General features: G+C 51.6%; 1 protein-coding gene across 3 annotated transcripts in view; it reads left to right on the top strand.

The window, feature by feature from the left end:
* Positions 1–2,827: 2,827 nt before the first annotated feature.
* Positions 2,828–15,574, top strand: part of FLNB (filamin B) — a gene marked incomplete at its 3' end in the record, with an annotated part of 72,921 nt that continues 60,174 nt past the window's right edge. For all 3 annotated transcript variants that reach the window (XM_082004495.1, XM_082004494.1, XM_082004493.1), the window contains exon 1: positions 2,828–3,844. In XM_082004495.1, the coding sequence (XP_081860621.1) occupies positions 3,496–3,844 (349 nt within the window). In that variant the 5' untranslated portion in view covers positions 2,828–3,495. The remainder of the gene's footprint in view (positions 3,845–15,574) is intronic.

Raw genomic sequence — 15,574 nt, 5'->3', positions numbered from 1 at the left:
GTGGAAGACCTCTGCGGCTAAATAAACAGGGTCTTTTTTAGTCCAGCCTTGCAGTGAATTATTGTAAAGAAGGAAGAAGAGTACTTTTAAAACAGTGTAAAAAATTCAATGCTGTGTTTTTGCAACTGCTTAAGGAGAACCAAAAAAGCAATGACAGTGTTTTTCTTTCCTTATATCTGCATCTAGTGAGCAAAGCAAGAACCAGGATGGAAAGATCCTCATCGTCCTGGACAAATCAAAAGAAAAAAGTACCCACCCCAGAGCGTAGTGTTGAAATCTCTCTCCCTCTCTGCATATATACGTCCACACAAACATCTACCCGTATAAATATACACATAAGGTATTTTTGGAAGGCATACATTTGTTCATTTGTAATAATATACAGTACCAAGACAGTATTCCAGCAAGTACAGATTCACGGGTTAGCTTGTTTTTACTTCTCTGCCTCCTGATGAAACTTGAAACACATGTTCACTTGTGTTGAAGTGTCTTCCAACTTTGTTTCAAAGGAAATCCAGTTTTTCAGGCCAAACATGACCCCAAGAACAACCCGATCACAGAGCAGCACAGGGGCACTCTCTCATCGGCTGCGGAGGACAAGACATGGGCGCCGGAGGAGCTGCCCGGCGCAGCAGTCACTGCCACAGCCGGGTGCCACGCTCGTGGCCAGGCAGCTCCCAGACATGGTGCCTCTCCTGATCTCAACCACCCGTGCAGGCGATGGGCTGCACGTGGGGGCTGCCCCCCTCCGCTGCCCGTCAACCCGAAATGGTGCTCAGACCACGGCTGGGAGGGTCATCTGTGAATGGGAGGGAAGGAAGGAAACAGGATCTGTTCCTCAGAGCAGAAATTATTTTGCTTTTTTTCATTCTCTTCCCATAAAGCAGTCTTTGTTTCCCAATAATCATTAAAGCAATGGGGATGGGGGATGCAAAAGGCCGAATTCTGTTCCAAAACCCTGGTGATGTGCAGGGAAGGGCAGCCGCGACATGGGCTGCTGCATCCAGACCACCAGCACCCCACTGACCCTGCACGGTCCCAAGCAGCAACAGCCCCGACTGTGCTGCTGCCCTTCTCCCGCGGCTGATGCGGTGAGCTGGGCTTACGGCTCCGCGCCAGCGCTTTGCTGAGTGCTTCACATCTGTTTTTGTGCCTGAATGCTGCTGGTGGGAGGGAGAGAGGGCTGGATGGATGCATGGATGCATGGATGGATGAAGTGATGCAAAACCACTTGAAGAAACCACTGTCTTTATGTGTGCAGAACATGTTGTTGCACAATACGTTGTTGGGATGAAAATTTTCTTTGCGGGGTCTATGGAAAAAATGACCTCTATTGAATATTTAGCTAAATATTTTAGTTAAAAATTAAGGTCTTGATACTGATTCTGTCTTTTTCCTGTTTAACTTTTATTCACTTCTTTTGTTAGAGGAAAAAATAGCTGAAGCTTCAGCTTGTGGTGTGGCCTGGACACAAAATGGTATTAAAGAGAATGTGCATTACTAGGTGCAGGAGTGGAAAGGAACAGAAATTAAAATGTTATAAGCAATCAGTTAACCCGGATGTGGAGCTGCTGCTAAGGAGTTCCAACCCAGGTCAAAGTCAATAACCAATTTGCATCTATTAAAAGATGAAGTATAGGACGACTGGAGAAAAGCCCTTGAAAAAAGGCTCAGCTCCCTGTTCCCAGCCCGCTTTCCCCAGGGATGGCCCAGCCTGTGCCGACGGCCGAGAGCTGCTCTCGGAGGCATGACCTGCCCCGGCTGCACCACCTCTACAGCCTGTCGTCGGTTTTGCTCTGCAAACAAAAGCCCTCAGTTAAAGTCAGCTTTTATCCGAATCCTTCTTGCTGCTCGGCTCAGTAATTTGAGGAAAGGGCAGTGGCTGCTGTGCCATGAGACCTCTGCATCATTTCAGTATGTTAAATCTGATCTCTGGCTTCTTTGCTAGTTCTAAAACAGGAGGCGATGCTGGTTGGGGAGCAATGGAAGTTTAGGCGTAACTCCCGCTTTACCTCACCTTCATCTTTGCTTCTTTCTTATTTTCTTGTGAACAAACTTACCTAACGTAACTTTGATAGTCTGGGGGAAGGGCCTGTTAGGTCACTGGAGAGAAACCCCAGTGCCACAGTTTAGTAAAGGCATTCGAATAAAACCCTGGAAAGAAACGCATGGGAAATCTGTATTCTGATTTTAGTGGAGAGCGGCCATGGTCATTTAACTAAATTAGACTTTATTGATTGTGTTTTAATGTATTTGTTTTCTCTGGCAGACTCCCGCGCCTCGCAGTGCGGCGGCCCTGATGTAGGTAGCTTTGCGCGCAGACGCTTCGCTTGGGATCGGCGGAGCGGCTCCTGGCAGCACAGCCAAGACTGTGAGTGGGTGCGGGAGCGTCCCGCGGGGGGGGGGGAGCGGGTGGGCACAGGCTTCCCTCGGGACAGGGGCACGCAGGGACACCTCACGGCAGCTTTCACCGACCCGGTAAGTGTCATGAGACGTCTCAGCGCCAAGTCAGCACGTAGCAACTGCAGATGGGCTCGTTCTGTTGACGCTTTGCTGTCATCAGATGAGTCAGCGGCAAGTCACAGTCCTGTATGTCGGCAGGGAGTGGCACCCCAGGAAATCCGCCGCGAAAGTGGGGGGAAAAGAGGAGAGAACCCCCCGAGAATTTGAGCCTTACTTGATTCTCTTTGACGTTTCTATTTCCGTTGAACGGTTGGCATAAGCGTGCGTTTCAGCACCGAGGGCGCGACCCGCCGGTGCGAGCACAGCCCGCCTCCCCCGCCCCGGCTGACCCCCGGCGCCCGCGGCCTCTCGCCGCCGCGCACCGGCGGAGCCCTCCCGGCCCGACCCACGCCGCGCGTGCCCCGCGCCGGGCCGCCCCTTACCCCCGCCCTGCCCGGCCGGTGCCGGCCCTGCTGCCGCACGAGGCGCGCGCAAGCGGGAGGGGGGCCGCGCTGCCCTGCGGCCCGTGGGCTCCGCTGGCGCTCGCGCTGCGCGGGGCGGGCGCCCCCAGCACGAGCCAGGCGAGCTGCGCCCCCGCCCGCCCGAGCGCCGCGCGCTGCACCCCGGCGCGCTCCCGCCTGTGCGAGCAGAGCCGCGGGGGCCGCTGCCGGCGCCGCCCGGCGCCACGGCCAAGTGAGGGTCGGTCCAGAGGGGTCCGCCGGGGGGGGGGGTACGGGGGAGAACCGGACGGGAGCCCGGCCCGGCCCCCGCGCAGCCCCCCCCGCCGGACCGGTACGGCGGGGCGCGGGAGGCTGATGCAGCCGAGGGCGTGCCGCTGCCTACGGATAAAGGCCGGGCGGCGGCGCGGGGGCCGCGCAGAGCCGGGTGAGCGGTGGAGCAGCGCGGAGCGGGCGGGACCAGGCGCAAGGAGCGAGGCCGCTGCTGAGCGCCGCGCTCCCTCCCCACAGGCAGGCAGGCGGGCGCGGCCGGGCGGGGCGCGGGCGGAGCGGAGCGGAGCGGATCGCGGAGGAGGAGGCGGAGCGGGGCCGCGCCATGAGCACGCAGGCGCGGGGCCAGGGCGGGCGCAGAGCGGCCGATCCCGACGGCGAGATGCCGGCCACCGAGAAGGACCTGGCGGAGGACGCGCCCTGGAAGCGGATCCAGCAGAACACCTTCACCCGCTGGTGCAACGAGCACCTGCGCTGCGTCAACAAGCGCATCGGCAACCTGCAGCACGACCTGAGCGACGGGCTGCGCCTCATCGCGCTGCTGGAGGTGCTCAGCCAGAAGCGCATGTACCGCAAGTACCACCAGCGGCCCACCTTCCGCCAGATGCAGCTGGAGAACGTCTCGGTGGCCCTCGAGTTCCTGGAGCGGGAGAGCATCAAGCTGGTCTCTATCGGTGAGTGCATCCCCAGCGGGTTGTTTTTGCCTTTTTTTTCATTTCCTTCCTTTTTTTTTTTTCCCCTCATTTTATTGTGTTGTGGGGGGGGGGGTGTTGGGTTTTTTTTTTTTTTTTTTCCCCGCGCCGGACCTTTGCCCAGCGGGCCGCGGGCTGCTGCCGGCCGCGCTCCCAGGGGCAGCGGGTTGGAAGCCGAGGGTTTGCAGCTTTTTCTTTCTCTAAAGAGCAAGTTTGGGGGGGTGCAGCGTTGCGTCGGTCTAAAGCTGTATGGGCAGCGCGTGCCGTGGGGCTGTCCCACGGCCCGGCTGTCAGGGCTGGCAGTGCTCTCCCATCCTCCTGAGGTTCTGCCTCAATCACCATTTCATAGGTGAGGCTGCTCTTTCAGGTCTCTTCCTGAAGAAACCCAGAAACGTTCTCTCCCGCTGCAGCCTGTTTTCCCAGCGCTGATCCCGCCGGCAGGAGATGCAGCGGGGACGACGCTCGCCCCAGCCGGGGGCCCTGGCCTCTGTCAGGGTGCCGGAGCCTGGCACTCGTGGGGTGAGCGGTGGGGAGATCCGCACCACCGTGGGTGGTAGAGGAGCGTGAGGAGACTTTTCTTGCTTGGTAGAGCCCGGTAGATGATGCCAGTGTTCAGGTTAGGGTGGACGCTTGCCTAAGCAGTTGCAGCTTTTGAACGGGACTGCACTTTCTGCTTAATCTTTCTGCTGTGGTAGGTCTTGGGTGGAAAATGTACAAGGACCTCTGCAAGCTTTAGAATATAGGTGGTTTGAGCTAATGCCTGCCCTGGCTGGCACTAAGGTTGACTGTCTGTGCCATACTGGAGGGTGCAATTGCTAGATAACTGATGGGCTGCTCAGGAAATCAAAGCTGTTGGCATGCACGTAGAATTGCAGATGATCCCTCAGGGACACATGTGGTGACCGTTTTGGGAATAGCTCAGGTGTGGCTGCAACATAGTCTGTAAAGCAATAATTTGAATGCCTGAGAGATCTCTGGGAAGGAATGTGAATGCCTTTTCTAGCTCTGTTTGCCAGATAACTCTTAATTACTGCCTCTTGATGACTCTGGCCTCGATGAGGTGCACAGCTGAGCTTGGGTGAGTGCAGCTCTGCTCAGTTGCCTAAAACTCTTGGCCAAGGTGAAAGCTGTTTCCCTTCAGAGGCTTCAGCTACAATAGCAAGAATATATAAACTTCTCCAGTTTGAGGGAGACCTGGCCCTGTCTGGAAACCTGTGAAGTAGGTGGGTACTCTGTTGTTCCTCACTGCTAACGTGTAAAAGCAGCTTTGGACAAATGGGGACTGTTGAGTCCCGAATGGCTGATTATCCCCTTTGGGGAAAACAGCTAATGTACTTACAGCTGGGAACGGAGCTGGCGCTAATTATTTACTCAGAGATACATTCCCTTCGCACACAGTGGGGTTTGAGTTGCAGCTGCGGACTCCTGGGCTGAGCTTGCTTTTGCTAACATTGGAGCTCACCTTCCTACTTCAGCCACTGGAGTAGCTCCCCACCAGCCGCAATGCTAACACCAGGCCAGCACTCCCCTCCTATTGTATTGTTTGCCCTAGAAAAATATTGCTGCTCCAGCTGCCTTCCTATTTGTCTCTCGGACTTCCCGAGGGCTGCAAGTTTGGGAGATCAAGGTTAGTCCGGTCAGGCCTGGCTTGCAGCAACTTCCTTTCTAGAAATGCTGCTGCTGCAGCACAGCTCCCTTACAGGGTTAGACTGAGCTGCAGGCTGGCCTTAATCATTTAAGACTCATCTAACTTTTGCAGTTTGCTTGCATTGTGTTGGCTATTAAAAATCCCCACAACAATCAAACCCAAAAAAACCCAATGCAAAAAAAACCCCAAACCAAAAACCTGTAGTTGAAGCCTTGGAGAATGAAATGGCCATGGCTGCTAGTGCCTTTGCCATATCCCAGCCTCTGCATGAAGGGGTTTACAGCTCCATCCATGCTGTGCCACCAGGGCCAAGTGGTAGCACAAGAGTCCTACTATATGTACGGTCCTGGATAAACTCAGTTGCTCCTGAAAGAACATCCTGAATTCACTTTCCAAAAAAGACACTCAAAGCAAGCCTTGTGGTGTTCCACTGAGTTGAAGGGGCTGAAGCCTATGCCACCTCCCCTGCAGGTGCAGCATTGGCTGGGATTACTACCTGTCCCTAATGTGTTTCTCCTTGCAGCTTCTTAAGGATGTGGGGCTTTCTTTTTGTTTGTAGTTTTTAGTCTCTTGTGTTGTGGAACCAAAACAGGGCCATTACAGGGCCTGGAGCTGTGTACCGGTAAAGGCTTTTAGCTGGAGAACTTTTATGACCAGGTTTAGGGCCTGCTCGGAGCCAAATCAACTGGGAAAACCTGACAGCTGTGGCTGCTGGATTTCTGGCCTTAATAATGCCATCAGAACTCTGCTAAGTGGATGCAGTGCCAGTTCCAGTTATTATTTAACTTCCAGGAACATTTTGGAAGCCATGTATTATGGCTCAGCTACCGCTGCTGTACTACAACCACACTTTTAAACTCTTTCAGTAGCAAGCTTTTGGCATTCAATTTTTGTCCATTTGAAATAAGTCTGCCTATACACAGAGAAATCGGTTAAATTTTTAGTGTTTGACCACAACCCTTTCTGGATGGATGGTTAGTCCAACCTCTCCTGCTGCTGTTACTCCTTGTTTAGTCTCTGCTCAAAGTCTGTTTGTAGTTTGAAGATGCCTTTCTTCTAGGCATGAAGTGCCTTCATGTCAGTCCAGATGTGACCACATGTGTGGTCTACTGTAAAAAAGGCCATAAAGCACATAGGTGCTTTGTGCCATCCATCAAAGATGGGATTGAAAGCTCTGGAAAAGCTGCTGTGGGGAAAGGTGACTCGAACATGGAGTCTTCTGCTCAACACGGTGTAGCTGCTGTGCTACTCAAGTGTTAACAAGTGTTAAGTCTAGCTTTTTTTTTGACTGCTAGACTGAAGATAATTGCAGATTCCTGGGTGCCGAGTGGCATGTGGCGTGGCAGGCGCTGGGGAGTAGGATGCCAGGAATGCAGAGCACAGGGCTTTGCTCTTGGCCGAAGGAGCTGATTGACTTGAGATTACTTTGTACAGGAGCCACATCGAAGCCACAGCAAGTGGCAGAGAAGCGGGGTTGAAGCTACCCTGGCACTGAGCTTGCCCCTGGAAACCCTGATACCAGGCAATAGCAGTCAACTGATTTAGCTTGGAAACGGAGGACTTCAGTGTCTGAAGCTTGGCAGGCAGTTTTGGGCTGTGACCTGCCGAGTTGCACCCAAGCTTGCAGCTGGCAGGTCCTCGGCATGTGCTCTGGTGCTGTTTAGTGCCTGATGGCAGTGTCCTTGTGGCCACCGCTCACCTGGTAGCCCGGCGTCGCTGGCAGAGGCAGGATGGGTGCTGAGTGGCTGGCTTGTTTGATTGGTAAAACTGGAATCTTGGACTGCAGCAGTCAGATTGATGAAACTGAAAAACATGTAGTTTCTCTTTGCCGGGTTGCGCTTTCACCAGGTAAGTGAGCTGATCTGGTTTGCCTCCCAACTGCAGGGTGTTACTGGGATCCGGTGCCAACCTCAGCTACAGCTGTGTGGTTGTTTTAAGGTTTGTCTTTGTGGTGGTCCTGAGTCCCACTGCAGTGCCTGGAGGGAGTTGAGCCATGCCAGGAGGGAGATGGGTGAGGAGAGGATGAGGTTTTAATCGTGGTCTGTTGGTACTTGCCTCGTGGAGACCTTGGTGGTCTTGGGATGTCCCAACTGCACTAGTACTTCTGGAAGGGCTGCCAGACTCTGACTGAGCCTAACCTGTGTATCAGGTGGGTTTTTGGTTAATGACTGAGTACTTGATGCATGCCCTGTGCTCTATAGTGCAGACCTCCAGCACGCTCTAAAGGTGAAAGTAGCTTGACCTGTAAGTCTGAGTACCTCATGGAAATACCGTTTAGGTAGATAGTTGAAAACCAACTTTCTCCCCTTAGGCTGTTGATACACTGAAGGATGACAAAGCAAATCTTAAATTTCTGGAGGAAAACTGATGTCTTCTAAAACTTGGTAAATATGTTGTCCTGTAATGCCTAGAGCTAGGTGCTTGAAAACTGAAAAAAAGGAAAATGTGTTTTCAGCCTGTATGCACTTAGGGTCTCTCTCTGTCTCACTCCAGGTACTATTAACACATCATAAGGAGGTAGTCAAAATACACTTGCATTTTATCTGCCGCTTACCTGTGACATCCCTGGAGGCTGTTTTCTGGAAGACATCCAGTGTGTCTTGGAAGCAGGTTTCTGCATCTTGGAAATGTGACACTTAATCCTTCCCTGCAAAAATTGTTTTTGATAGACTGGCAGTGGGCCTCACTGCTGGAGACTGGAGATGGCTTCAGTTTCTGAAACTGGTTGGTCTCCGCAGGACCTTCTGTTTCCATAGTTGGACTGCAGGTCTAAAGAAAGAGTAGCTTTGCAATGAGCTATTTGCTCCAAGTTACAGGAAACTTTAGCTTACACAGACTGTTCTTGCATTCTCTTACATACGAGCGGAAACTTGTAAAGTGATCAAACTTCAGTAAAATTACTTGGGACCAGTTAGACTAATGTGCTAAACAGCTTTTTCATTTAAGGTACTGAATGCTATGCCAGCTATTCAAGAAGGACTGAAGTCTTAACTGCTCCATATTCAAATGCCATGTCCTGTATTGACTTACATGGGGATGTTTAAATCTAAATGGGTCAGGATAATTATTTTCCTAGCCTACAACTGTAATCTAGGAACGTGGTTAGCTTGTGTGTGGCCATGCTTCTGTGTTGCCAGTATTGTTTGGTGTCCACTCTGAGGCATGGGAAGTAAAACAATGATCTCTGAATCCCCCAAGCTGCAGAGGAATTCTGTTTTCTCTCTGCCCCTCAGAAACACTGTGATGTGTGGCTAGTTTGGTGCCTGAACAAGGGCCTGCCAAGTTTAGACCACTAACACGTTCTAAGCAAGCACACCAGAGCGAAACAGTGTGTTGCAGGTGATGCTGGTGTCAACAGGCCTCTCCTGATCTGTGACACTTGCCAGGTCTTTGCCACCAGCATCAGGCAGACCTGTGCGTGGACCCAACTCACAAATATGGCACCTGGCCTGTAAGTCATTGCAATAATGAAGATACAAAGCCTAGCGACCTGATGTTTGGCTCTGTTAGGCCTTGGTACCAGTGTGCCTGAAGACCCTGTCCCAGTGGCTGTTGCTGACAAAGCATCAAGCCCGACTTTGGCTCTTGATGAGATAGCCAGGTTTTCTATAGAGAAACCTGTGGGTTCCTGTGAGATTTTTTTCTTGCTTTTTATGTGTGTTCTCTGATAGTGCTGTGGGTCCTGTTCCCAAGCATGGGGAGTAGGGGCATCACCTCTGGGTAGATGCACCAACGTAGTGATGGGCATGCGTGGTAGGTGGAAGTACATGATGATGTGTTGCTGCAGTCTGCTTGGACTTGGCAAGAGAAACAGGATCAGATGTTCCAAGCATGTCTATGCTGGAGGAAGGAAATGCTGTGTAGCTAAGTGTTAACTGTCAGGGGAAGAATCCAAAACAAAATATAGGCAGAAAAGGCTAAGGGAAGGCACTGCCCATCCTTGTAAGGAGACCTGAGCAGTCTTTGCCACAGCCCCCACCGTGCAGCACTACTAACAAGGCATAGTTTGTTGCAGGCTGAATTTATGGTAATGGTGGGGGGGAACAGATACGTGCCTGCATGTTGTGTTTGGGGCAATAAGAGTAGCAGTCTTTGTGAAAATTCTGTGTCTGCGAAACCTCTGCTAGCCACCTCTGTATCTTTTCTTGACTGCTCTAGTGTGTGTGTGGTAGAGGTGGATGCTCGCTCGCCCTCCTTGCAACCGCTGCCTGGGTGGGGTGAGCGGAGCTACCCTTGCTCTTCCTGGGAACTTGACCTCAAGTTCAGAGTTGAGTTCAGCAGAGATCTGAGGTTCTCTTGAATGGGCTCAGCAAGCTCTGCCTGTTGATTTGCATTAATACAGTGAAGCTTGGGTGAGGTTGTTTCCCCTAGGTCTTGCTTCTGAGGACTTGGTGCAGATTTAATTTTTTTTTTTCCCCACAAGGCAAAAGTTTCTGTAGCTTGCATTCCTGCCTGTTTGTGTTCCTCCTGAGGAAGGACCAGCACTCTGTAATCTAATAGGGAAGACACTTTCTTCCAGGTCTTCATTAGGAGATAAATCCTAGATCCTGTACTCAAAAGCCTTGCAGTGAGTGTGTGTTGTATCATTACCAGATGGTTCTCTGGGCTCTGATGTGGTCTCTAACCTCCTGTAAGCCTCCCCCAGCTTTCCCTCCCTCTTGTAACTAACCTTGAGTTTTGGGGGTGTCTACATAATATCTAATACATCGTAGTGAGTGTTGGATCTGCTGTGGTGGGCTTTGGGTTCTGCAATTCCTCGTGTAAACACAATTCTGCTGGAAGCAGTTGAAGTCTAACATCTATGGTGAGATGGATGCAATGTCTAGTTCCTACTGCACTGCTAGCACATGGCAACTGTGATACTCACAATTTCACTGCAAGAATAAACTGGATTTTTTTGTGTTAGTGAAAACAAGTGAGGCCACTTCAAACAGCCAAATGAAGCTTTGTCCAAGTTCCTGGGGCAGCAAGGGTTGCCTTGCATGTCCTCCCTTGTGCTGAGTAACACAGCAGACACCGCCCTGGAGCTGCCTGGGGGTGGGCAGAGGATGGAGCAGCTGAATCCTGTCTCCCCTTCTGTGATGGGTTGGGTTGTTTGGACCTCCTGCTGATCCTGCCATTGGAAGGAAGCAGCCATGTCTCTAATAAACCCTCAGAGAAAAGTGGCCACACATACAGCTGCACTGTCTGGTTGCTAATGGGATGTTTCCTCTGAGTCAGTTGATAGGTGATGGTCCTCTGCTGTTCCTTACAGCTTGCAGAAGTAGACAGCTAATCCAATGGGAAGGAACCAATAAATACTGAAGGCAATCTCTAAAGCATAAATTCAGCTGATATTTCAGAGTTGTTTTCTCTGAGTCACTGAAATACAGCAAGTTTTACTGATCAGGCTGGTAAGTTGGTGGTGGCAGAGCTTTGAACATCCAGGCTGGGCTCTTTCTTGCAAAGGGACAAGCTGTTTTCACCTAACAGGAGCAGCAGGTTGCATGAACTCTCCTGCCAGTGTTACCCAGTAATAGCACAAAAATGGCTGTGGGTTGCAATGACGTCATGGGCTGCAGCTCCTTCTCCCTTGCTTCAGGGCATGCTGTAAATCATGACGCATTTATTTGTCAGAGCATTGAATTACTCCAGCATGAGCTGGCCAGGCTGCGTGGCAGCACAGCTCCGAAATGCTCGGTCCTCTGAGGGCGAGGTGGGCACAGACAGACTGCCATGCTGACACCCAGCCTGCCTGCTGTGAGGGAAAAATGGGGCGAGGGCCGTCGCAGCAGCACGTCCCGGCGTCGCCCAGGCGCGCGCTAGCAAGCGGCGCGGCGCTGCAGACGGTGCTTGCGTGGCACAGATGCCGTGCAGAGCAACCGGCCGGCGGCTGTGAGCAACCCTCTGCTCTCGCCACGCCGTTGGGGAGGCTCTTGCCGTCTCCTGCAAGCCGGGGTGGGGTGCAAGCGCTTGCAACACTGGCCACAGGCCCTCTGCGCTGCCGCTCTGCTGCACGGCAGTGACTGAAAGCGGTGCCACCGCCCTTCCTGCTGGCCCACGGCTGGTGTGTTTCCACCCGCTTTTTGTGCTGAAATTCGGGGGGTGCTTCAGACTGCCTGCCTGCGAGGTGAGCTAAGTGCTGCTCCCAACCACCAGCTCCCATGCCTTGCCTAGGCGCTGTGAGCGCGTCTGGACCTGGGAGCTGCTCCAGCCTGACCTGCCATACCTGGTGGGACGCTGGCAGCGGCCGTCCTCCATGGCTCGTGGCCCACAGCGATTTCAGGCTACCTTAGGTGCTTGTGGCTGCCTGCTGGTTTTGATTAGTCTGTGGCCGCTCTTGTGAGGAGACAATGTATGCGTCTGTATTTCTGAGCCTATATTAAAGGGCACTTGTTGTGGTTGGTGGGCCTAAAACTGAGCCGTAGGTGGCAACTGGTGAGCTGTGTTGTGTAAACAAGCTTTGAAAGGTCTCCTCTGGAGCCCTGCGGCGGGAGGCAGGCCGTGCGGAGCTGCTCTGAGCAAACACCCGTGACATGTGCATCTGAAGGTTATTCAAACACAGAAGAGGAAATACTGTTCCCCTCGGCTAGATACTGGCGTGCTCTATCTGTGCTTCCTTTAATTGGTATAATTAACTGTTTTACATTGCCTTTTCTCACAACAACCTTGCAGCAGTAGGTGCAGCATGGTTTTACTGGACTTCCCACAGGCGAACACTGGTAAGGCGGGTCTCGGAGCTCGTTGAGGTCTCAAGGCTAAAACACTGACAAGTATGTCCTGGAGGTGACCTTCACCTTTGTGCAGATCCCCCCTTTATTTAATAAAGTGAGTGGTAGTAGCAGGTCTCTCTGGCCTCAGACCACAGGAGCCGAGAGCCTGATTTGGAGGCATGTGCGGAGTCCTGCATTTGTCTCTTGATGCGTCTCCCTGGCTGGGCACTGGCGGTGTGACAAATACACTGTGTATCTGTCACGGTGTGAGACACATCTTGGATTAACCTGACTGCTTTTGATCCTCACTACAGGATGGGGAACACTGGCTTGCTAGAACAAAGTTGGTATCAAACTCTTATCTTGATGGTGCAAGATACCGAGTGTTACTTCACCTTTATAGCTAGACACTGAATGTCTGCAGGGTTTCCTTCTCTCTGCAAGGCTCAGAATAAGTCTGCTTGTTGGTCTCCCAACTAATCCAAAGCCCAGGTGCCTTTGAGCCTGCTCCAACACCTGGATGCTCCTGCAGAGCTGCTGCTTTCTGGAGTTGCTGCTTGTTGCTGTGGTGCTCTGAGCAGTTGTCACTTGCTCAGACGTGGCTGGCTATCAAATTCCCCTGTGGGGGAAGAGTTGGTGTCTGAGCAGACTTAACGTACTGGCTGTGGGAAGACTTAGGATGCTAATCATGTTGTTTCAGCTTTGTTCAGGCTGTCGATGAACAGTGTGGCTGCATGCAAGTATGTGATAGCTTACGTAACTGCTTCAACAAGATCAATGGTCTAATTAAAAGAATAATAGTAGAAACTATAAAAATAGTAGAAATAGAATAAAAGAATAATAACAGAAACAGCTTTAGTTGTCTCTCGGGACTATTTCTTTTGGTAACTCCTTTAGGCTTGTGGTAAAAATGTAGCTGTGAAGTAGAAAAACTAGGCTGGTGACCGCTAGGAAAACTTGTGGTGACTCTTGAAAGGGCAGAGACTTCCAGAGCCACAGCCCAAGCTCGGCAGTGCCGGACACTGTGGCTGTCAGATGTCAGGACAAAGACATGGAGGCTTTTAGACTGGGACCAAGGGACCCTCTTAATAGCGGTGCCATCTTAATGCTTTGTGGTTATGTAGCCCCGTGGTATCTAGTGCTGGCTGAAGTGAGTTTGACACTCTTAACAGAGGGTGCAGCACGTGTGCTGGACAACCGAACAGCTTATATACTTACGCTACCAGATAAGGGTAGCCAACGGGAGGAGGGTAACTCACCACAACGCAGTACAGCTGCTGTCCGAGAAGGCCCTGGCTGGCTGAGGTTGGCTCTGTGTTGATAAACCAGCTCCTGTACTAATAATATTTCCCTTACCTAACCTGAATAGTGAGCAAGAGCGAGGATTGAGCTCAATCGGGTTGCCAAAGGCCCAGTGAGATGTCTACTTGAGGGGCTTCAAAATCAGGCTGAGGAGTGACTGCAGACCCCGGTGGCCCTGGGCTGCAGCTTGCCCTGGGGGCTCCCCAGAGCTGTGCAGAAGGAGGTGTGGTGCACAGGTAGCCCATTACAGTTTTTGCACCCAAAAAAAGTTGGGAAAACCTGAGATTGCCTTCCGGTGATTCAGATTCTCCCCCAAAACGTAGGGTGAGGAAGCACCAACTGAGGTTCTGCATTCAGCTCGTTGCCACAGTAAAGCCGAGCCACTCAACCCTGCCCTTGGTGCTGTCATGCCGGATGATTAGTGACTGCTAAGTGAGCATTACTGAGCACGCTAATGACTTGCAGACATCTGCAGTTACAGAGATAGGAGCATGTGGGACCCCTGGACAAGGGTATTGCAAAGACCTTGTCCGAGACAATTAACCACATGGCTGCCAGAATCCTCGCTTGCGTATATCCCAATATACCACTTTTTGGGAGGAAACAGCTTGGAGCTACCCTATGGTTTGCTCTGCCGTGAAAGCACCAGCAGCAGCAGCCTCCAGTGAGGAGCTGCTGGTTCAGGCCCTGGCAACAGCAAAGATGCCTGGGCTTTCCTGAGTGGAAAGCTCTGCTCAACAGCCCTGACTTGACCAGGGAAGACCCCTGAAGTTGGTGGCATAAAACCCTACTTCAACAAATCTACTTCAAATTTTGCTGTGGTTTTGTAGCCTAGCTCTGAGTTCAGTGATTAAAACTAAAATACCTCTTCTGACATAGATAAATAACTGAAGAAAACTACATACATCTAACAGTCTTTTAATTGCAAGGAGGAAAAATGAACTGCTTCACATGGAATGCTGCAACTATTGGTTGAAAACACTGCCTAAGGCAGAGGAAGCTTAAGTATTTTAATTAACTGGCTTTATTACTAAACATAGGCTTTAACAAGCTGCAGAATATTTCATACTCGACCTGTAAGAAAAGTAGCTGAGGCTTCTGAAGCAGTACCTGGATAGCAAAAGTATTCAAGCTCAAATGTAGAAGCTGAAAGGAGCTCAGTCTTCATTTAGGAGTAGGACAAACACCTGTGTGGCTTTTGTTCTGTCTGGATAGAGGTGATAGCTTACTAAACACTGTTCATGGTGAAGTGGAGGAATTTATAACAGATGAGGTGGCCTAATGCTGTGCCTAACTTGGGAGGTAATGCAAGGGGTATGGGAGATCTGGCAGAGCAGTGTAGCTTGCAATGTTGCTGCAACTATTCTAGCTCTAGCAAAATTGCCCCTAGAGCCAGTGCTTTATTTTTTGTGTTGTGTTGAAAATGTGAAATACAATAGGCTTGCAAATGTGAACAATGTGAGACTGCAGATTAAAAATGAGATCTTGCAGCTGGTGAGGATTTGGGTAATTGCCTGCACCCTGCTCAGTCAGCATGTGTGTGGTGGAGTGCTGTCCCTGAAGACTAGGGAGAGAACTGCGAGCTTGTGAAGTTTGGAAAGACTTGTATGAAGCCTTTAGTTGGAGGATTTTAAGTCCAGCCTCTGGAGAGGAAAGGTGGTATCCCTCTGAGTGCTGGCTAGCTTGGAAATGCTGTTAGCCAGAGCCTGTTGTGGCTGAGCAGCTTCTGACAAAGTTGGATTATGCTGATGGTGTCAAATGAGCAGAACTGTTCCTGCCTCTTCGTAGGGGCAGCCTGTGGGGGGAAGAGCAGGAGGGTGGCCCCCGAGCAGAGCTTGTGCATGGCGCAGGACCCACGGTGTGGAAGAGCAGCTCTGGGGCTGGCCAGCCTGCGGCAGCTGGTGTGAGCCGGGGTCCCGTGGGCTGCTCGGGGCCATGCAAAACTTGCACATTGGAAGCAAAGCTTCGCTGTGCAGCAAGCGAGTTTGGGTGGGAGGAGTGGGTACATGGTCCACACAAGCGTGCGTCACAGCTGTGGCTAATATGTGCTCAAGCTGTACCATTAATCCC

This window comes from Phaethon aethereus (genome assembly GCF_964289735.1).
Source record: "Phaethon aethereus genome assembly, chromosome: 11".
Lineage (NCBI taxonomy): Eukaryota > Metazoa > Chordata > Aves > Phaethontiformes > Phaethontidae > Phaethon > Phaethon aethereus.
This window is presented reverse-complemented; position numbering and strand designations above follow the sequence as displayed.